Source organism: Mesocricetus auratus, unplaced genomic scaffold (genome assembly GCF_017639785.1).
Source record: "Mesocricetus auratus isolate SY011 unplaced genomic scaffold, BCM_Maur_2.0 Super-Scaffold_100004, whole genome shotgun sequence".
NCBI lineage: Eukaryota > Metazoa > Chordata > Mammalia > Rodentia > Cricetidae > Mesocricetus > Mesocricetus auratus.
Window position 1 is genome coordinate 112,106,846 of NW_024429189.1, and position 23,341 is coordinate 112,130,186.

At 41.1% G+C, this 23,341-nt stretch overlaps 1 protein-coding gene and 1 pseudogene across 5 annotated transcripts in view; one reads left to right on the forward strand and one right to left on the reverse strand.

Moving 5' to 3' along the window:
• Cfap61 (cilia and flagella associated protein 61) overlaps positions 1–23,341 on the forward strand; it is a 287,339-nt gene that overhangs the window by 81,674 nt on the left and 182,324 nt on the right. For all 5 annotated transcript variants that reach the window (XR_005877457.1, XM_040746434.1, XM_040746435.1 and 2 more), the window contains exons 13-14: positions 7,233–7,372; positions 22,395–22,521. Coding sequence is in view for 4 of the 5 variants with exons in the window: in XM_040746434.1 (XP_040602368.1) it covers positions 7,233–7,372; positions 22,395–22,521 (267 nt within the window). In the remaining variant the exon portion in view is untranslated. The remainder of the gene's footprint in view (positions 1–7,232; positions 7,373–22,394; positions 22,522–23,341) is intronic.
• LOC106021330 lies at positions 17,822–21,169 on the reverse strand (annotated as a pseudogene).

Below are 23,341 nucleotides of genomic sequence, written 5' to 3' on the forward strand. Positions count from 1 at the left end.
CATGCTTGCCTTTAGATTTTCACCTTGAAAAGATGATGTCATGACAAAGGATTCATCTATAATCAAAGGGTTTAAAGGCAGAAAGGCCTGGAGTACTACTCAATATTCCACAGAGGAGAGGCCAAGGCTTCTATAAATCTAATTTCTTAAGTTCAAGGCCCTTGTTATGATAATATGCTGTCAGGTTTATTCATTGATCAAACTGAATTCCCAAATGCAGATGGTCTTAATTTAAAAATCTGGTCCAGGTTTCATAGCACATAGACCTATAATCTAGAAACCTAGAAGACTGAAGAAAGAGGAGTACAAGTTCAAGACACACATGGACTACAGAGAAAAACTTAAGGCCTGCCTGGGCAGTGTAGTGAAACTTTCCGGCAGTAGAGTCCTCGTTGAGAAGGCTCAGTGATAGAGTCCTTGATGAGACGGCTCAGTGGTAGAGTTCTTGATGAGACCGCTCAGTGGTAGAGTCCTTGATGAGATGGCTCAGTGATAGAGTCCTTGATGAGACCGCTCAGTGGTAGAGTTCTTGCCCAGCATATGCCAGGTTCTGGGAACAATCTCCAGAGCTGCACAATTAAACAAGTCAATGAGATAAAGTGCTAGGAGTCGATTGTGGTCACATATACCTCGAAACCTGTAGTCCTAGAACTTTGGAGACTGAGGCAGGAGGATACAAGTATGAGTTAGAGGCCAGGTTTGGCTGCATAATAAGCCCTGTCTCAAAGCAGCTGCAGCAATAATAATCTACTTCTGTAAAAGACTGCCCCCGAATGGGCCACTCTATGTTCCAGTCATTTGTTTGGCTCTCATCAGTTTCGAGGATGTCCTCTCCATCTCCTCCTGGTTGCTTGGCTAGATGAGTTTTACTAATGACTCTTCAAATGGTAGAGAAGTGAAGCTTGAACTTTGTCTCACTTCTGTTTTCCATATTTTTTCTATTTTTTAAATTTACTTTTAGAAACACTCTTATTTACATATCCATCCCTCCATTCCCTGGCCCTCCCACCCTCCCATGCTTCCCACTGACTCCCCAACCCACCCACCACCCACTCCCCAGGTATAGGGAAACCCCCTATGGGGGATCATCAAAGCCCATCACATCATCCATATCTGGGCTTCAATAGTATCCCTCCATAGGGAAAGGGCTCCCAAAGTCCATTTATGACATAGGGATAAACCCTGGCTCCACTGATAGAGGTTCCATAGACTGCCTTGGCCTCTTAGCTGGTACCCACATTCAGAGGGCTTGGTTTGGTTCAATGCTGGTTCCCCTGATTTATGACTAGAGTCTGTGTGCTCTCATTAGGTCAGGTCAACTATTCTGCAGGTATCTCCAGTTCCATCTTGGTTCATTTGGTCATCTCTCCTCCCTTTCTGCAACTGGATTCCAGGAGTATGGCTCAGTGCTCAGCTGTGGGTGCCTGCTTCTGCATTAAATCAGCTACTGGGTCAAGGCTCTAAGAATGGCAAACAAGGTAGTCATCAATCTCATAGCAGAAGGGCATCAAAGGCAGCCTCTCCACCACTGCCTAGATTCTTAGTTGGGGTTATCCCTGTGGATCCCCTAGCATTTCCTCTGTGCCAGACCTCTTTCCAAACCTGTACTGGCTCGCTTTATCAAAGCATCTCCTTTCTTGCCCTCTTCTATTCCTCCCCTGTCTCAGTTCTCCTGTTCTCCTCCCCTCTTTCTCCCCTTCTCCTCTTTCCATTTCCCTCCTCTCGCCGCCATGCTCCCAGGGGTTCTTGTCCCCCTTCCCTTCTTTGGGGGACCGTGAGTTTTTTATTGGGGTCTTCTTTGTTTTCTAGTTCTTCTGGTGGTGTGGATTATAGGCTGGTAATCCTTTTCTCTATGCCTAAAAACCATATATGAGTGAGTACATACTATGTTTGTCTTTTTGTAACTGGGTTACCTCAGGATGGTTTCTTCTAATACCATTCATTTGTCTGCAAATTTCAAGATTCCTATTTTTCCCACTGAGTAGTACTTCATTGTGTAAATATATCACATTTTCTCTATCCATTCTTCAGTTGAACGGCATCTAGGTTGCTTCCAGTTTCTGGCTACTACAAACAATGCTGCTATGAACATAGTTGAACATATGTCCTTGTTGTATGAATGTGCATTATTTGGGTATTTGCTCAGGAGAGGAATTGCTGGATCTTGAGGTATACTCATTCCTGTTTTCCTGAGAAACCGCCATACTGATTTCCAGAGTGGTCGTACAAGTTTGCACTCCCACCAGCAATGGAGGAGTGTTCCTCTTTCTCCACATCCTCTCCAGCATAGACTGTCATTGGTGTTTTTGATTTTAGCCATATCTCAGAGTTGTTTTGTATGCATTTCCCTGATGGCTAAGCATGTTGAGCACTTTCTTAAGTGTCTTTTAGTCATTTTAGATTCCTTTATTGAGAATTCTCTATTTAGTTCTGCACCCCACAATCCACTTTTTAATTGGATTGTTTGGTGTTTTGGTGGCTAGCTTCTTTTTTTTTTTTTTGGTTTTTATGAGACAGGGTTTCTCTGTATTGTTTTGGAGGCTATCGGTCCAGCCCGGCCTCGAACTCACAGAGATCCGCCTGCCTCTGCCTCCCGAGTGCTGGGATTAAAGGCATGCGCCACCACCGCCGGGCGGTGGCTAGCTTCTTGAGTTCATTGTATATTTTGGAAATCAGCCCTTTGTTAGATGTGGGGTTGGAGAAGATCTTTTTCCATTCTATGGGCTGCCATTTTGTCTTGCTGACTGTGTCCTTTGCCTTACAGAAGTTTCTCAGTTTCAGGATGTCCCATTTATTAATTGTCAACCTCAGTGTCTGTGCTACTGGTGTTATGTTCAGGAAGCATTCTCCTGTACAATATTCCTTCAAGGCTACCTCCCACTTTATCTTCTAAGAGGTTCAATATGGCTAGATTTATGTTGACGTCTTTGATCCATTTGGATTTAAGATTTGGAGATATATATGGATCTATCTGCAATCTTCTACATGTCCGCATCCAGTTATGCCAGCATCATTTGTTGAAGATGCTTTCTTTTTTCCATTGTATAACTTCAGCTTCTTTGTCAAAAATCATGTGTTCGTGGTTGTGTGGGTTAATATCAGGGTTTTTAATTTGATTCCATTGGTCTACCTGTCTATTTTTGTGTCAATACCAAACTGTTTTCAGAACTATGGCTCTATAATAAAGCTGGAAGTCAGGGATGGTGATGCCTCCAAATGCTGCTGTGTTGAACAGGGTTGTTGTGGCTATCCTGGGGTTTTTGTTTTTCCAAATAAAGTTGAGGGTAGTTCTTTCAAGATCTGTGAAGAATTGTGTTGGGATTTTGATGGGGATTGCCTTGAATCTGTAGATTGCTTTTGGCAAGATTGTCATTTTCACTATGTTCTTCCTACCTATCCAAAAACATGGGAAATCTTTCCATTTTCTGCTATTTTCTTTAATTTCTTTCTTTATGGACTCAAAGTTACTACTGTACAGGTCTTTCACTTGTTTGGTTAGTGTTACTCCAAGATATTTTATGCTCTCTGTGGCTATTGTTAAAGGGTGATGTTTCTATGATTTCTTCCTTAGCCCATTTATCATCTATATAGAGTAGGGCTACTGATTTTTTGGAGTTAATTTTGCATCCTGCCACTTTGCTGTAGGAGTTCTCTGGTAGAGGTTTTTGGGTCACTTATGTAAACTATCATATCATCTGCAAATGGTAAAAGTTTGACTTCTTCCTTTCCAGTTTGTATTCCCTTGATTTCCTTTTGTTGTCTTATTGCTCTGGCTAGAACTTCAAGTAAAATATTGAAGAGATATGGAGAGAGAGTGGATAGCCTTGTCTTGTTCCTGATTGTAGAGAAATCACGTTGGGTTTTTCTCCATTTAGTTTGATGTTGACCATTGGTTTGCTGTATATTGCTCTTATTATGTTTAAGTACAATCCTGTTATTCCTGATCTCTCCAGGACTTTTATCATGAAGGGGTGTTGGACTTTGTCAAAGGCTTTTCAGCATCTAGTGAGATGATAATGTGGTTTTTCTTTTTCAGTTTTTTTAATATGATGGATTACATTGATGGATTTTCATATGTTGAACCATCCCTGCATCCCTGGGATGAAGCCTGTTTGATTATGGTGGATGATTTTTCTGATGTGTTCCTGGATTCGATTTGCCAGTATTTTGTTGAGTATTTTTGCATCAATGTTCATGAGGGATATTGGTCTGTAGTTCTCTTTCTTAGTTGTGTCTTTGTGGGGCTTGGATACCAAGGTAATTGTAGCCTCATAAAAAGAGTTTGGCAGTGTCCCTTCTGCTGCTATTGGGTGGAACCGTTTGAGGAATAATGGTATCAACTCTTCTTTGAATTTCTGGTAGAATTCTGCACTGAAGCCATCTGGTCCTGGGCTTTTTTTGGTTGAGAGACTTGATGACTGCTTCTATTTCATTAAGGGTTATAGGTCTGTTTAAGTTACTTATCTGTTCTTGATTTAATTTTGGTAAGTGATAGCTACCTAAAAAATTGTCCATTTCCTTTAGATTTTCAAGTTTTGTGTAGTACAGGTTTTCAAATGATTCTCTGGATTTCCTCAGTGTCCATTGTTATGTCCTCCTTTTCATTTCTGATTTTTTAAATTAACATGCTCTCTCTCTGCCTTTTGGTTAGTTTGGATAACGGTTTGTCTATCTTGTTGATTTTCTCAAAGAACCAACTTCTTGTTTCATTGATTCTTTGTAATGTTTTCCTGGTTTCTACGTTATTGATTTCAGCTCTCAATTTGATTAGTTCTTGACGTCTACTCCTCCGGGGTGAGTTTGCTTCTTTTTGTTCTAGAATTCTCAGTTGTACTGTTAATTCTCTAGTATAACTATTCTCCAGTTTCTTCATGTGGGCACTTAGTGCTATGAACTTTCCTCTTAGCACTGCTTTCAATGTGTCCCATAAGTTGTGTCTTCATTCTCATTGAATTCCAGGAAGTCTTTAATTTCTTTTTTTTTTTATTTCTTTCTTGACCCCGGGATAGTGCAATTGTGCATTATTCAATTTCCATGAGTTTGTAGGGTTTCTGCGATTTGTGTTGTTGAATTCTACATTTAAAGCATGGTGATCTGATAAGATACAGGGGATTATTCTAATTTTTTTTGTATCTGTGGCGGTTTGCTATGTTTCCGAGTATGTGGTTGATTTCAGAGAAGGTTCCATGTAGAGCTGAGAAGAAGGTATATTCTTTTGTGTTTGGATGGAGTGTTCTATAATGTCTGTTAATCCCAACTGGGTCATAACTTCTGTTAGTTCTTTTGTTTCTTTGTTAAGTTTCTATCTGGAGGTCCTGTCTAGTGGTGAGTGCGGAGTGTTGAAGTCTCCTACTACCAGTGTGTGAGGTTTTATGTTTGATTTGAGCTTTAGTAATGTTTCTTTTACGAATGTGGGTGCCTTCGTATTTGGGACATAGATGTTCAGAATTGAGACTTCATCTTAATGGACTTTTACTGTGATGACTATGAAGTGCCCTTCTTCATTTCATTTGATTGATTTTAATTTGAAGTCTAATTTGTTAGATATGAGGATTGCTATACCAGCTTGTTTCTTGGGTCCATTTTATTGGAAAATCTTTTCCCAAACCTTTACTCTGAGCTAACATCTGTCTTTGATGTCGAGTAGTGTTTCTTATATGCAGCAGAAGGATGGATTCTGTCTTCATATTCATTCTTAGGCAAGTTGAGACCATTGACATTGAGGAATATTAATGACCATTGATTCTTGTTTGTTTTGGATTTATTGGTAGTGGTGTTATTGTTTGTGACCCCTCCCCCTTTTTTCTTTTGGTTTTTGATAAAGTGGGATTATCTTTTGCCTATGTTTTTGTGAGTGTAGTTGTCTTTGTTGGGATGGAGTTTTCCCTCCAGTACTTTCTGTAGGGCTGGATTTGTGGATATGTATTGTTTAAATCTGGTTTTGTCATGGAATATTTTGTTTTCTCCATCTTTAGTAACTGAAAGCTTTGCTGGGTACAGTAGTCTGGGCTGACATCCTTGTTACCTTAGTGTTTGTAGGACATCTATTCAGGACCTTCTGGCTTTCATAGTTTCCATTGAGAAGTCAGGTGTAATTGGGTTAGGTCTGCCTTTATATGTTACTTGGCCATTTTCTTTTGCTGTTCTTAATATTTTCTGTTTATTCTGTAGGTTTGGTGGTTTGATTATTATGTGGCAAGGGGACTTCTTTTTGTGGTCCAGTCTATTTGGTGTTCTGTAAGCTTCTTGTACTTTCATAGATATATCCTTCTGTAGGTTGGGGAATTTTCTTCTATGATTTTGTTGAATATGTTTTCTGTACCTTTGAGCTGTATTTCTTCACCTTCTTCTATACCTATTATTCTTTGGCTTGGCTTCTTCATGGTGTCCCATATTTCCTGAATATTTTGTGTTAGGGATTTGTTGGACTTGAGATTCTCTTTTGTTGATGACTGTATATCCTCTAATGAGTCTTCAACACCTGAGATTCTTTGTTTCTTTTCTTGTATTCTATTGGTTATATTTACATCTGTAGTTCCTGATCATTTACCCAGCTTTTCTATTTCCAGAATCCCCTCATTCTGTGTTTTCTTTATTGTTTCTGTTTCAGCTTTGAACTGTTTGAGTTGTGTCTTTCACTTGTTTGTTTGTTTGTTTTTTCTTGGCTCTCTTTAGATTCTTTAAGAGATTTGTTTATTTCTTGAAATTTTGGTTTGTTTTTCTTCTAGTTCATTAAGGGATTTTCTCATTTCCTCTTTGAGGGTCTCTATTATCTTCATAAAATAATTTTTAAGGTCTGTCTCTTCTGCTTCATCTGCATTGTGATTTTCAGGTCTTGCTGGTGTGGAGTCTCTAGATTCTGGTGGAGTCATATTGGTCTTTCTATTGCTGAGTGTGCTCTTATACTGTTGTCTTCCCATCCCTTCTTTGAGTGGGTGCAGGTGGGGTTTCTCTGTCTCTACTGGTCTCCCAGTGGCATATGTGGATCAAGACTTCAGTGTCTGTAACTCTAGATGGTCTGACTTCGCCTGGTATTCTCCACACTCACACAGAGCTCAGAGTGGGGTGTGGGAGGACTCATGTCCTTCCTGTCTGGGCATGTCCACTGAATCAGAGTGTGGTGGGTGTGGGGGAAGCCTGTTTTCCATACTTTTTATAGCATGGATTTGCTGAATAATAAATGGCTTCTTTTGGTCTCCAAATGTTCTGTTGATTTTTAAAAATCATTTTAGGACAAGAAATTCTGCTTGATATCTGTACCTCATCTCACTCCTGAGTTTGTCCTCATCCAGAACTTTGTGAAGGTCGTCCCATTCAACAATTGCACACTGGAGCATGATCTCTATGTGTTCCATCGAGCTGGATTGCTCAGGTAAGTGGACTCATATGTTGCATGACTTCCTGGAGAATGATAATGTCTTGTGCTGGTTTGAATGGAAAATGTCCCCCATAGGCTTAGGTTTTAGAACACCCAGTCTCTAGTAGGTGATGCTGTTTGGAGGTAGAGACATGATGGAGCAAGTATGTCACTGGGGCCAGGTTTGGGAGTTTGTAGCCCTGTCTCACTTCTATTTTATACTCTTTCTGCATGTGGTTGAAGATGTTACCTTGCAACTTTCATGTCTCATTTGTCATTGTGGACTCTTCTGTATGGAACCATAAGCCAAAATAAACTTTTCCTTTTTTAATTTGTTTTTGATCATAGTATTTTTTCATAGCAACAAAAATAATATGAGTAAACTTTTTCTTCCATAATTTGCCTTTATTCATAGTATTTTATCATAGCAACAAAAAGTAATAATCTGTGTCTATTCATCCCAGATAGGACACCAACAACAGACCAAAGAAATCATCTACAAAGTTTAGTTTGTGGTGATGAGTTCACATGGATTATTTACAGGAACATTGGTTAGGAGTTATTTACAGAGACATGGGTAACTCAAAGGCAACCGCATCACCGAAAATCTCACACCAGCATGGGTGATGACTTTAAAGCTGTATTCTTAGAGTTCCTTTCTAACCTGTAGCCAGCTCTTCCAAAAACACTCTTCTCTCCCAGCTCTTATTCATTGCTTATACAACCTTGGGAAAGAGCCCCGTGGGTCATCTCCCTTTCTGAGTACCAGCTTTTGAGCCCAGTACATTTCCATTGCTGAGTCTTATGAGTTTCCTCCTTCCCTCATGGGAAATAGCAACACTCCACCTCTTCCCCAGTAGCTTACATTCTTTCTTTGCCACCTTTGAAAATGTCCCCCAAGTCTTGGAAAGGGTGATAAAAATGTCTAACTATTTTTTTCCATTATGGCCAAGCAGTGAACCACTATACTTTAGTAACAGTCACTTATTCTCACCTGTTAAGAGTCATGGCTACAACTATCACCCACTGAGAAAGAAATCTCTCCTCATGAGAGTAATGGTATTCTGTAGGTGTAAGTAGAAATGACAGGCACATCACATCTATTTAACAGAATAGCAGTTGATTTCCCATGGGGGCCTGTGATCTTTACAGCCATGGGGTTTTCCCCTGGCTTCCAGTACTAGATATTAGTTATCTCCTGTAAAGTGGGCCTTAAGCTCAGTCAGAAAGCAGTTTTCTTCCTACAGCAGTTTTGCTACTGTTGCACCAACAGACATTTCTTGTCTGGAATGTTGCTAGTATAGCATGCAGGGTCCAACACTGAATAGGAATGTTCTTCCCTCATCAGCCTGTATTGCACTCATATTAATCAGGGTTCTCTAGAGGAACAGAACTGATAGAAAGAGGTTTATTAGTGTGGCTTACAGGCTGTGGTTTAGCTAGTCTAACAATGGCTGTCTACCAACACAAAGCCCAATAATGTAAAAGTTGTTTAGTCTATAAGAGTGATGTCTCAACTGGTCTTTAGTATATGTCAGAATCCAGGAGAAGTTGTCTCTAATGATGGAATGGATTTACCAGCAAGAGTGAGGGAAAACATGCAAAGAGAGAGAGAGCAAGCTTCCTTCTTCCATGTTCTTTATACAGGCTGCCAGCAGAAGGTGGATCTTCCCACCTCAGAGAACTGGGATACAAAATAGATTGTCCCACTTCAAATATTTAATTAAAAAATTCCTCACAGGTATACCCAGATACTTGAGTTTTAGTTAATTTCATATATAGTTGACAACCCAGAATAACCATTACAATCCACCGCTTGTCAACTTTACATACAATCATATCTCCTTATGTCATGCTTAATTTCCAAATTAAAACAATAACCATGTCATAATATGTATAACATGATATAACTTATTGGCAGACATTTCTGTCCTGCTAGCCAGTTCCCAAATAACCACACAAGAGACTTATTATTAAGTATAAATACTAGATTGATAGCTCAGTTTGCCACTAGCTCTTAAAACTCAAGTTAACCCATATTGCTCATCTATATTCTGCCATGTGGTTTGGTACTTTTTCTCAGTATGACAAGTTCATCTCCTGATTCTCTGCATCTCCTTGTGACTCCTGAGACTCCGCCTCCTCCTCTTCTTTGTGCTCTCTTTTTGTCTTCCAGTCCCACCCTAACCTCTACCTATACAGTTATTGGCCAGTCAGCTTCTTTTTTTAAACCAATCACAGTGACATACATTCACACACTGTAAAGGAATAGTCCACAATAACTATCCCTTGAATAACTGCAAATGCATTATAATTTTTAGAATAGATGATTTCTTTTGAGGGGCTTTCTTTTGATATCTCAAAAGAAACTTGAACATGACAACCATTGATATTCTCTTCATGACAAAGAAATCAAGGAAAGAAAACACAAGTATCTGTACAAGCACATGTTAAACAAAATATGATAGAAACACTCATGTCACCTACAATTCTCATTTTTGCAACTGTTCACATGAACTTAGCTGGCATTTATAACTACCTTCTTCTACTACCCATTCTGTATTTATTTCACCCTCAGTAGGACTTGACTCTTCCTGGAGGAGTGAATCATACCTTCATTCCTGAAGGGTCTGTGCTCTTTGTCATCATGCCTGGATCAGGCTGTTGTAATTTCCCATTGACTTTAATCACAGGACATGGTAGCACCAAGAGATGCAGTAAAGGACCCCCGCACTTCAGACATAATCTTTCTCACCTCCACGGTTCAGAAGCAATGCAGTTTCTCCTTGGTAATCTGGATTAATCATCCCTCCAAGCACTGTTATTCCTTTCTTTGCCTGTTGATATAAGAGCATCAGAAGCCCAAAGTGGCCAGGGAAAAGCCAGAGCTTCCAGCTCAATGGAATGTTTGTTGTGGCTCCTGGTAGGAGTGCTCCCTCACTCTGGAACCAAAACTGCTAGGCCAGGTGAACTTAAGATCATGGGAACAGAAAGCAAAAATGTTCCTACTGGGTCACTAGAGGTAATAATGGAACAAATTCCTTTTCTATCCCTTGATTCCTGGCCCCATGAATCCTGGTTATGGGAGAAGCTGTAACATATATTGGACACTGATCCAAAGCATATACTGCCTTCTGGAGAACTCTGCCCATCTTCCAGGTGGTTGCCACCTAATTAGCTCTATAATTGTGTCCTCAAAAGACCATCTCCTGTTCTGGCATGACATAAAGCCAGCAGCTTTCCAAGTTACTTGCTATATAGGCTTGAGAAACAAATCCAAGTGAGGAATGTCCTATCTCTAGAATGTGCTTCTTTCTTGGTGGTGGGAGGGGCCAGGTGCAATCATTTATCCTTCACCTTAGAAGGAATGTCGCTGCATGCCCCACACCACTAGACTCCTCTAAAAATTTCACTGAGGTAGAAGGCCCTTGAATTTTGGTTGGATTTACCTCCAATCCTCTGATGCACATGGATTTTATCAATAGTTCAGTGTGCTTGCTGCCTCCTGCTCACTTGGTCTAATTAGCATAATGTCATCAATATAGTGAATCAATGTGATATTTTGTGGAAGACAAAATCCCTTCATACTAAGTTATGACACAGTTTTGGAGAGTTAATATATTGTAACATGAATAATAAAACCCCAGAGACAAATATTAGGGTTCAAACTGAAGATCAGAGACACCAAGCACCTCTACCGATGCTCGAACTGAACCTCAGATTGCATCTCCAGACTGCACTGCTTTCCAGCAAGTCCCAGAATCCTAGACTGCAGTGTTTTCCTCACTAAGACTGACTTTGCTTCTCCCTTATATATGTCCCTAGTTCTGGGATTAAAGACCTAAGCTCTGTTATTGTTTTATACTGATTCACTCTTGTGTATCTCTGGGTGGTCTTGAACTCACAGAGATCCATCTGCCTCTGTCTCCTGAGTCCTGGGATTAAAGGTGTGCCTTACCACTGCCCAGCTTTTATAGCTAACTTGTGTGACTAGTTTTGCATTCTGATCTCCAGTGACTTTATTAGATCATAAAAAATGTACCACCACAATATATCCTTGAAGTAAAACTGGAAAGGTATACTGTTGGCCTTGCCAACTGAAAGTAAATTGCTTCTGGTGGTCCTTATGGACAGATACTAAGGAAAAGGCAATATTAGATCAACAGCTGTATACTGTGTGCCACGAGATGTATCAGTATACTTAAGAAGGGCACCATATTTGGTATAGCAGCTGCAATTGGAATTACTACTTGATTGAGTTTTCAACAGTCAACTGTCATTCTCCATAATCCACTTGTCTTCTGACTGGCCACATAGGAGAGTTAAAGGAAGATGTTGTGGGAACTACCACCCCTGCATCTCTCAGGTTCTCCATGGTGGCACTAATTTCTGCTGTTCCTCCAGGGATGCAATACTGTTTTTGATTCACTATTTTCCCCGGCAGAGGCCTCTCTAAAGGCTTCCATTTGGCCTTTACTACCGTAATATCACTCACTTCACAGATCAATGAACGAATGTGGGAATTCTGCCAAGATCTAAGTATATCTAGCCCAATTAAATATTCTGGAACTTGGGAACGAACCACAGGATGAGTTTGAGAATCCACTGGACCTATTGTGAGTCAGACTTCAACCAAAATCCCATTAATCACCTAACCTCCATAAGTTCCTACTTTAACTGGCGATCCACAATGTTTCTTGGGATCTCCTAGAAGCAGAGTCAATTCAGAACCAATATCTAATAGACTCTGGGAAGTCTGGTTGTTTCCTTTCCCCTGATGTACAGTTACTCTTGTAATATGCCATAGGTCCCTCTGGGGAAGGACTGGAGGAAGGCTAACTGTAAAACTCTTAGGCATTTTATCAAGGTCCTTACTCAGGGAAGCCTGATCTTCTCCTCATTTAAGGGGTTCTATGTCTGTAAACTGGCTTAAGTCTGGAAATTGGTTCATGGGCCAAGATTCTATTTTTCCATGATACAAGGTAGTCTTTCTTTAATTTGTTTGAGAATTTTTCAGCTTATATAGATCAAACAAAAATGCTCCAGGCTTTCTGTCTATTTCATTCCTGGTAACACCATGATTGATTAGCCAGTACCAAAGGGCCATATGAGTCATGCCACTGTAAAAATCATTTTGCTGTGCTGCCCATTACAGGTCAGGCCGTCATGGACATTGCTTTGTTTATGCTTCGATAACTCTGTTCACCTTGCCTTTGGCAATTCAGTGCTGCCACCTGGCCCCTGCTACTTTGGGGCTCAATTGAACCCATTGCATTAACTCATCCTATCCAGAAGCAGCGTCTTTGGCCGTAAGGTCTTGCACAAGGAAAAGGGTGACAGCAAAGCTCTCTAAATGTGTCAGTGCTCCTCTAACCATTTGCATCTTAGAGGATTAGTGAAGGGCAAGTCTTCTGGGCTTTCCCATTTTGGAGAATTAGATTTTACGCAGCATACCCGCTCGAGAATAGTGTTGTATATTTAATGGGTTTGGAGAAATGTGTAATGATGCCATTATAATGTCACACAAATATTTTCTCTGCACCCTGCCTGTTGTTCCGTCCTTCCCCTTAGCACTGGCACTCTCTTATCTTTTTACTTACTATAATTTTTACCATTTCCAGAAAAGCAGTCAGAATCCTACAATATGCCACCTTGTCCACTTGGCTTCTCTTGGTTATATGCATTTAACCTCCATGTCACATCATGATTTGGTGACTCATTTATTTTTAGCACTGAATAATAGGCCATCATCTAGACACACTACAGTTTCTTTTTCTGTTCACCCACTAAGGAACATCTTGGCTGTTTCCAAGTTTAGATCATTATGAACAAAGACGTAAAAGCATGCAGGGTCAGAGTTTTGTGTAGATAGATGTTTTCAATTTATTTGGCCAAGAGAGAATGGAACTGCTAGTTGCCATGATCACAGTATATAGTTTACCTTTGTCCAAAACTGTCAGCCTTTGTCAAAAAGTGCCCATACCATTATGTAACAGCTGCCAACCTTGGCTGTTCTCTGTGTGGATTTGGCCCTTCTAGCCTGTCTGGTATCACTTCATTGGTGCCGCGGATGTACATTTCCTTAGTGATGGATGCCACTGAATGATTGTGCTAATGTATTTCAAATGCTTGCCCTTCACCCATGGGACCTCTCAGATGAGGTTTCTGTTTAGATCTTTTTTCTTGCTTCCCTTTGCTCAGGCTGCTTATTTCAGTTTGATTTAAAACAAATCATAGACACCTGTTATTTCTGTAACAGAAAATGCTAATTTCGTGTCAAACTATCAATTAAAGTTCAGCGTTTACACTAACTGGGAGAATACTTTGAGTTAGGGATAAATTAAAAGCCAGTTCAGGAAGAGCTTCTGCCACTGATCATCTCCATAAGCAGGAGGTTTGGCGATAGATAGGCAGGACTTCAAGGTTTGTGTTTTAAGACCTTTGTTTCTTTACTTTCTTCTGCTGTGGTCTCTTCTGTGTCTGCTCCATCTGCAGTTGGCTCTTAACACTTTGGTATGACTGCAACATTCTGGGCTGACATCCATGTAGCACCACGGCTGGAAGGTGCAGGCTAATTGGGTGCTTTCTTTCCCAAAAGCCCATAGTGGAGCTCCTCATTCGTCTAATAGAATATGCACCATCGACTGTGTGCTTGTGGTAGTTCTAGCCCAGGTGCTGGGGAAACATAAGTGACCCAGACAGAAGTCCTGGCCCTCATGGGGTCTTCATTCTAGCCAGAGGAGGAAGACATAAATAAAGGAAAGAGATGAACTAGATAGTAGGTACATGAGGAGAAATGAGAAGAGTATAGCAGGTGGTTAAGTGCTAGATAGGGAGGAACTATAGTCTTCACAAGTTGCACAGGAGAGGTGGCCTTGAGCAAAGGCATGATGGAGGTGAGGAGGGAGCCACGTGGGCATGGCAAGGGCACAAGTACCTGACAAATTCTCTTCTCATACCACGATTTTTGCTTTATGTCTCTTGACATTTGAAATGATTGCTGCTACGTTTATGTTGGATTACTTTAAATTTCATGACCCCATGTTCTGGTCCCCTACCTAATTTCCTTCTTCTTCCCTTGGGAAATTATATTTGTTTCTGTCATCTGCCCTCTGGCCATGCTGGTGAGCACGGGCACAGATAATTCATCTGATTGTTAGTGAGGGCTACTCCTTTGGCCAACATACCCCACGCCCCTGCTCCCTCTTATTTATTTATAGTAACTTCTGGATCTTTAAATGCGAATATTTCATTTGTGTATTGATCACTAAGTTGTTTCCAAAGGTAGCACTGGGTTTTTATGTCATATAACAGATTGGTTTCTTACATTCCCTGGCTAGACCATTCTTAACCTACCCTCTGGCCTTTCTTCTTGTTCAGTCATTAATGGAGGGCACATTTGGTTGAATTGGTAGCCCATTCCCTCTTGCTATCTTTCCATGCTGCGTTTTTCTGAAATCTGACATTTTTCCCTTTTAGGAAGACATATCATACTTACTCATTCAACTAATATTTATTGTGCTAGAAACACAACTTTTTGGCTAGGTCATACAGCCATTGTCAACATTACTCAGTAAATAAAGATGGCCTTCAGTGGTTAACCTCTGAGAGATTCTTCCCTTCCATATATTTGTTTTATTTGCTTTTCTGTGACTGGCTCATACATGCTTTGTCGCCATTTTTTTCTATAATGTCACCATTTTACTCATTTCAGGCTCATGTTATCAAATCTGTCTTTGTGCCCATAATGGGTCTCTTTGAATAGAATGCAATGAAAAGTTTGTTTATTGGGGCCATTGTTTTGTTTGGGTCCTGGTTGCTTTCTTGTCTGTGTATGGTTCACACTAAAGTGTTGATGACATTTCACATATTCTTCTGTACATCTTTTGTGACCCCTGACTGGCATCAAAATTGCCAAATTTTCTGTGGACAGTAACTGTAAAGACACACAAATCTGTAGTTTCTAAAAGCATTCATTCAGTTTGGAGTTGAAAAAGATACATGGTAAATCTTTCTTTTTTACTTTCATGCATCATTATCTATTTTATTTTGTATATAGTCAAACTGAATACCTCAAATTCTTGCCTTTAAGTCCAAACTCACTTTGTATTTTGTTTGTTTGTTTGTTTTGTTTTTAAGGAGATGAACAGAACATCTTGTGGTGAAGCAGGTTATCAAGACTGAAAAATTTGTAATACCCAAGGAAGGATCAGTAGGCAAGGGTTTCATCCTTTTTTCATGGACCTTGGAGTTCACAAATTTGGGCATTCAAGCACACCAGAGAGACCTAGATGACTGGCTTGGGGAAGAAAAGGGTCAGGAAGGATTTCTCAAGAGAACTTGCTTTTTTTGTGATACAGAAAGCCCTGTGCATAGATAAGGAAAAGCACTGCTAATCTCCCACTTTGACTCAGAGTGCTTGAGCCCCAAAGAAGAGAATAGTTGGATCATTATTGTCAATGGGTATGCAATTGTCTCTGGGAAGGTCATGCAAGGCAGAAACAGAACAGAGCAACTGGAGTGTTACATGTGGCCAGACTGAAAGAATAGGCCCTCAATAGTGGTCATAATGAGAAAGAGAAGGTTCTAGGAGCTTATGGAGAGATGGAAGTAGAATGACACTTATGTACATTCAATAAACCACTATCTTCTGCAGCCCTGCCATGCCTAAAGGTGGATGTGTAGATATCAGAGTGGATTTTGTGTTGTTTAATATTTATCAATAGATGTATAGAATGAATAGAATATGAATGAATAGAATAGAATGAATCAATAGATTCAAAGCTTGTTATATATGCAGTCTTTATATCTTTTTTTACAGATAATGAATAGCCTTACTATTTATGATTTATCTAAAAGTATGGCACGAAATAAAGATAGCTGCTTGGTAACTGGACAACTCATGCTGTCTCCCTTTGGAGAATATAAGTGGTACATCATATATAACACAATTGCACACACTGATATAAAATGTTAACATCCTTCTCCCCCTTCCCCTTTCCCCCTTTCCCCCTTTCCCTTGCTCCCCTTCCCCTACTTTCTCCCTAAGCATTTGTGAGAGTTGTTTAGAAGTAGCCTGATTTTCCCAGGGGCTTTCCATGGCTGAAACATAAAGACCTCCATAAATCGTGGTTCATGCACTGTAAAGTTTTAAGGGACTTTTGGTTTATTTCTCAGATTGTGGTTCTGGAATCAATACAGGGTCAGTCTGATGAGAGCAGAAATCATGAGCTAACTTGTTCCCCCATTGGGTTCTCATCACCTGGACACTCTGGGGACACTCCAGATGTTTCAGAGCCATTTGTGACGGGCTGAATGAACATTCTTAGTAATGTCAATTCAATGATTGAGTTTTAGACAAATACATTTTAATTGGGAGTTTGTTCACTTTTCATGTTTTCTGGATGTTCCTGTCAAGTTTTATATAGAAGCAGTTAGGACGTGTATCCATGCCACATTTGTATTTCCTTTCTGCCAGCCATAGGTCCTCTCATCTCGTTCCAGTTAAAGCCAAAACAAACAGGCCACCTGCTATTGCTAGAAACAGAGGCAGAAGCAATGCAGAGTGCCCTGTGCACTAAACCTATCTCTGCACATTGCTTTGTTTTGAGATAGGGTTTCACTGTTGGCCTACACTGGTCTGGAACTGTCAATCTCAGCTTTCTTAGTACAGGTGTGTACTCTGCAACCCTCATCCCTCCTCCTCCCCTCCTCCCTTCTCTTTCTGAGCTAAACACATTTGTAAAATAGCTCTCAGGGGGGCTGGAGAGGTAGCAGTCAATAAAGTGCTTGCTACACAAACCTGAGAACCTGGGTTAGAGCCCCAGAACCCAAATCAAATGATCCCAGCACCAGGGAGGTAGAGATAGCAGTAATCTGGCTTAACAGTCATCCAGATTAACTGAATTGGTGAACTCTGTAGCAGTCGCAGGAGGTAAATGACATTCCTGGGGGATAAAGACAGATATGTGGAATAGCCCCATCTATGACAAGTACACTGTGAGTAGATTTGTGATTTTTTTTTAGATTATAAAAACTTCTTTTAATCAAGGCTTGTAACACGGAAGAGATTTGTCAGATAAAATGGAAAGTTTCCAAAACATTGAAACATAAATCCCTAAGTCACAATAAATACAATACCCAATAGTAAAAAGCACAACAGCAAATTCACACCATCCCTGTTAACAGCCATGATCTGATTTTTCACATGCTTCTGAGAGATGGCAAGGACGGCCTGCTAGATACAGCACACACTAGGTCTCTGAGGTCACACTCATCTGACCGGCATTGGTGGCTCAGGTCAAGAAGCAAAGGAGGTACCAGCACATTCAAACAGTGTATTGAACGAACATCCTTTAAACGTCAAAGTGAGAAATAAGAAAGCAACATAACCATGCTATCAGAAAGACGGTAGGAAGGAAGGACAGCCATGTAGAGCTTGGGCTGAAAGGTGGCTCAATAGCTTCATTTCTTTGGCTTCTTGGGTAGTGGCCGCCGGAAGAGTAAGATGTGAGGTTCTGGCTCATGGATCAATATAATGGACCCATCCCTGACTCTGCTGAACGGCAAGATTTCTCCATTCACATTCAGACATCAAATGGGTTTTAGGGACCAGCTTGGCTATGTCCTTGGGCAACATGACATGCCAGTGTAGTACCAACCTTTGTAGACCATCGTCTTCTCTCATTTTCACATCCAAACGCTTGTACACTCAGTGGAAGGGTGTCTTTATAGTCCTTAGCAGACAGCCTGCATTTTAGACTCACAAGCTATTTCTCTTCCCTGTGTTCTAAGGGTCTCATTTCAGGCATCGCCTCTAGTGAAATTTCCCCAGCCTTTCCCCTTCTTGGCACACTCCTAACACCTGTGCTCAGCTCTAGCACAACAGAAGGTACTTTTCATGGAGTCAGTTTAGTCCACGCTTCTTGAGTCCGTTGTAAGCAATGACCACGCACTACTTTGCACTTTGTTGTCTCGAGACAGGGTCCAGGCTGGCTGGAACTTGTGACAGTCCTGCAGCCTCACTTTCCAGAATGCTGAGATTAAAGGTGTGAGCTACCATACCAGCTTACCTCGCACCTTAACAGAGCACTTGAAACCTGTGTGCACGCCATAAACGTTCCAGTATTTGAAGGGCATCTACCTACGCCCACAGTCTTCATGCCACTCCAAGTCCTGTAAACCCTCTATCTAAAACTGGGCGAACGTCCACGCTCCTATTCTTTTTTCATAAACTAATAACCAACACTGAAGCTCTTATGGAACTGGCCTTTCATTGTGAACACGAAACTTTCAGCTCTGCTTTGGCTACCCTCTTTCTTCAGTAGACTTTGGAATTTCGGTAAAGCATGCAGTTCCTATCAGGCAAATTAACCGGTACTCGAACTCGTTGTCGTATTTGTCCGAATAGTAAATTTGTTTGTGCAATCTGACTGCTCCGCCCGAGGGCCCTCAGCCCCGCGCCTCTGGCCTCCAGACAACTCCCAGCAGCACTAGATTTGTGATTCTTACTTTTCCAATAGACACATTAATGTACAGATTAAAAGTAGGTAAAACTATATCTCCATATTTATCATATAACCTATTGTGTACAAAACTTTGTTTTCATGTGTGATCGGTATGAAAGCATTGAGCTGTTTTGTAGTTTTGTTTGCGTTAGTGAATCAAAACTCAGTTGGCAGTTGCAGTACCTGTAAAATTTGGGTAGCCACATTTCAAGCAACTAGAGTCTTGTATCAGGCAGGATAGCTTTAGGTTGCTGTCACTACTGCCCATTCCTCCTCCTCCTGAAATTCTAGGAGTATTAATAATTCCTAAGTGTTCCTCTTTGTTGAATATAAGTAAAGACACATGAGCTTCTCAGTGTAATACAAAATGACTGTGTTAGCTGACCAGATTTCTGTGGACAAGGAGAGAAATGATGTTTGTGTTTTGTGACACTTAGGGAAAAACTCCAAGTCATACTGAGCACTTATTCAGTGTCACTGTAAGCGAAGAGAAACCCTGGCTTTCAAAGTGGACCATGGTGTGGCCTGAGCTATGAGCTTGTAGAAAGGCATTTGTGTTGGCCAGTTTTTTTTTGACAACTGGACCCAAGCTAGAGTTATCAGAGAAGAGGAGAGTCAATTGAGGTAATACCTCCATAGGATCAGGCTTCTGGGAAGCCTGTATTGGTCCGAGCTCAGTGTGAGTGGTCCCACTCCTAGGCTGGTGATCCTGGGTTTTATTAGAAAGCAGGCTGTGTAAGCCATGAGGAGCAAGCCGGTAAGCAGCACCCCTCCATGACCTCTGCACAAGCTTTTATCTCCAGGTTCTTGCCCTGGTTGAGTTCCTGTCCTGACGTCTTTCATTGATGAACAGTGATATGGAAGCCTATGACAAATAAACCCTTTCTTCCTGGAGTTATTTTGGTTATGTTGTTTCATCACAGCTACAGAAACCCTAACTAAGACAGTGTTCATATATTCGTTTACTTTCCTGGCTCCTGCTACACACTATAACTCAACTGCAGCCCTTATCATAGTTAGAAAGACATGCTGTAAGCATGTTTCCACACAGGCTATATAATTCATTCCCTTGACAGCTGCTGTTCATCAGGAGCTGTTCTAGCCGTAGGGTTTCAGTAGAGGCAGGAATTTTGTCTTTGAACTCTTATCCTAATAGATGGGGGAAGAATGGCTCACAATATTAACAGAAGGGAAGAAGTACACAGAGAGAAACAGGACAGGGAGTGTGAGGCTGCAGAGCCAGGTGGCATGTACAGTGGAGTTTGAATACTCCCAGGATATCCAGGTAGGCTTGGAGAGTCACTGGGCTGAGGGGTGAGGGTTTCAGGTGAGAAGTGATAAGGGCACACATTGACTGATTTGGGGGATAGCATGGGATTTGAAAGGCGAGGCAGGAAATCAAGAAGCCCACTATTTGGAGATGGGTTAGATGTGAGACATCAGAGAGATTGTGAAGAAAAGGCACAAGAGAGGAGACTGGTCATGGAGTCCTAGAAGCCACGCTGTGACTTTGCTTGTCACTCAGTGCAGTGGGAGAGAAAACTGAAGTTCTTGCCCAGGGTCTGTGAGTAGAGTTTAGGTTAAAAATCCTATCCTTGATTTTCACAAGGCTATACTTGAAATTGAGCTTCTCTTTCCATTGTGGAAAGAGGCAATAAACCACACTAGTGACATCAGCCCCTACTCCTTCCTCCTCATTTTCCTTCCACACTGTGGCTTCAGATATCTGCAGTTGTCACTCATTACTTACGCACACCAGTGCACAAAATTATAGTAATCAATAGACCACTGCTTAACCACATCTCTGAGAAGGGCCTTGGACATAGAAGGTCATGGACTCCTCTGTTACTGGGATTAGTGTTGCAGAGTTACGTGGTATGACTCAGTATTTTAGAGGCATCACTCAGTTGAGGATGGATTGGGGAGCTGAGGTGAGCACATGAAGACATATGCTGCTGCTGTCCTAATGTACCAGCTGTGGTGTAGTGATATCTGGGGTGAGCAATGGAAATGGTTGGATTCAGGTGTATTTTAAAGGAACAGCCCATCTGATGTGTGCCTGGTGGTTTGGGTCTCAACTGCTGAACATTTTGTAGGATATTGTTTTTTTTTTGTTTTTTTGTTTTTCAAGGCAGGGTTTCTCTTTGGCTTTGGAACTAGCTCTTGTAGACCAGGCTGGTCTCAAAGTCACAAAGATCTGCCTGCCTCTACATCATGGCTGTACTCACCAAGGAAGGGAACAGTCACCCCATTGCTATCTCCAGAAACTCCACAAATCATGTACCCAATCCTCAACTTTGTCCATGCCCCATACCCCACTTTGGATAGAAGATGGTTTTAACCACGTATTTGCTGCATCCTTCACATGATTCTCCATCTGATGTCCAAGGTAGAACCCAGTTATCACTATTTACAGATAGAGGCACCAGTGAGGATGGGGTGGCGAAGTAGGGAACAGGTGGGAGAAGGCTCAACAGTGAACAGACAGGAGAAAGTGAGAATCAAATAGAAGCCGTGGCTCTGAACCCCCTAGACACGCCCTTTTGTCTCACCAAACTTTGTTTATAGACACAAAATTGCAGATGAAAATTTTAGGAGTTCTAAGTTGTTGATCTCAGAGAATTGAACTCCAAGGATGAGGCTCTTTCCTGCATGCAACTTTGGACTGCCCTATAGGGGGCATGCACATGAAGCCAACCTCAGTCATTGTAATTTCTCTGCTATAAAACATTTTTATTAAAATTTGGGAGAGATGTAAGAGCCACAGGAGCAGAAAGCCTGCTGTGAGCTTATGTGTCCTAGAAATGACAGGGAAGCCACATCCATGGACCTCAGCAACATGGCTGCTTAAATAAGACCTGAACAATGAAGACGCTGATAGTCAAGGCTATTGTGGAAGGTGGAAATCTCAAAGGGTCCCACCCCTAGTTAGAGAGCTGCAGGCGACTAATTGATGACTGCTGAGAAGAGAGAATTAGCCTCTCCCAGTGATGAGCCCCTAATCGGTTATCAATTCTGAGTGGTCATCCCTAAAATCATACACATACAAACAACACTAAGTGGCCTCGCCAGGCTATATTTATATATCTATGCCTTTATACATATACATAATAATAATAAAGAAAAGAGCTCATGAATTTGAGAGTGAGCAAGTGTGAGTGGAGGTATATAGAAGGGGAGGGAGGAAAGGGGGAAATGTAATCACATTTTAAATTTAAAACATTTTTAAAAATTTATTAGGACTTTAGATATCTATGAAATGTGAAATAAATTATGCTGAACATTTTAAATTATATGCATTAAATTATATATATTTAAATTATATTTACTTGAAATGTAACTTTGTGTTCTCATTGGTTCATAATATTTTTTATCTTATTCTTTGTACTTGTATATTTTTAGGTACTCTAGAATGAAAAGTTATTTTTATAGTCACCTCAATGCTACATAGATATACATTGCCAGATATTATAGAAGTATGATATTATTTTAGCACTGTAACTAAGAAAACTATTTCTGTTCTTGTCCAGGTCCATTAAGATAAGATTAGCCAATTTTCTGGATACTGCTGGTGTTGAAAATCTTGTCAGCACCCTCATACTGAGTAGAAAGATACTGGATGATTTAGCCCAGTACAATGAGGCTTGCAGAGATCCCGTAAGTACTGCTGGTGGCTGCTGCAGCCTCATTTTCCTGGTCCTAAGGGGCCATTCTGACCCATGAAAATTCAGGCTTGAAGCTTCCTTGAACATCACTTGTAGAATCCTATTGTGGGGAGCAGCAGAGGTAGGGTGAGGAGTTGGCAGATCTGACGGTCACCATGGAAGGACAGCTTAGGAATGTATCATGGTATCTGATGTCCACCCTGGTAGCAATGAGTACCAGACTTAGGTAAGTGAGGCTCCATTTTAATTATGTCAAGTGGTGAACCTAGCTAGGATCTTTTGTTGAGCTGGCTTGAGGTTTCAAGGACTGGATATAAGGATGATCATCTGTGGTCAATCGTTGGTCTTCTCCAGCATAATAATATGTGAGCTGTGGAAAATAACAGGCCTGTGTCAGTCTACATGTTAACCCTGAGGCTGGTATCAGTCTACATGTTAACCCTGAGGACAGTGTCAGTCTACATGGTAACTCTGAGGCTGGTATCAGTCTACATGTTAACCCTGAGGCTGGTGTCAGTCTACATGTTAACCCTAAGGACAGTGTCAGTCTACATGGTAACTCTGAGGCTGGTATCAGTCTACATGTTAACCCTGATGTCAGTCTACATGGTAACCCTGAGGCTAGTGTCAGTCTACATGGTAACCCTGATGTCAGTCTACATGGTAACCCTGAAGCTGGTATCAATCTACATGTTAACCCTGAGGACAGTGTCAGTCTACATGTTAACCCTGATGTCAGTCTACATGGTAACCCTGAGGCTAGTGTCAGTCTACATGGTAACCCTGATGTCAGTCTACATGGTAACCCTGAA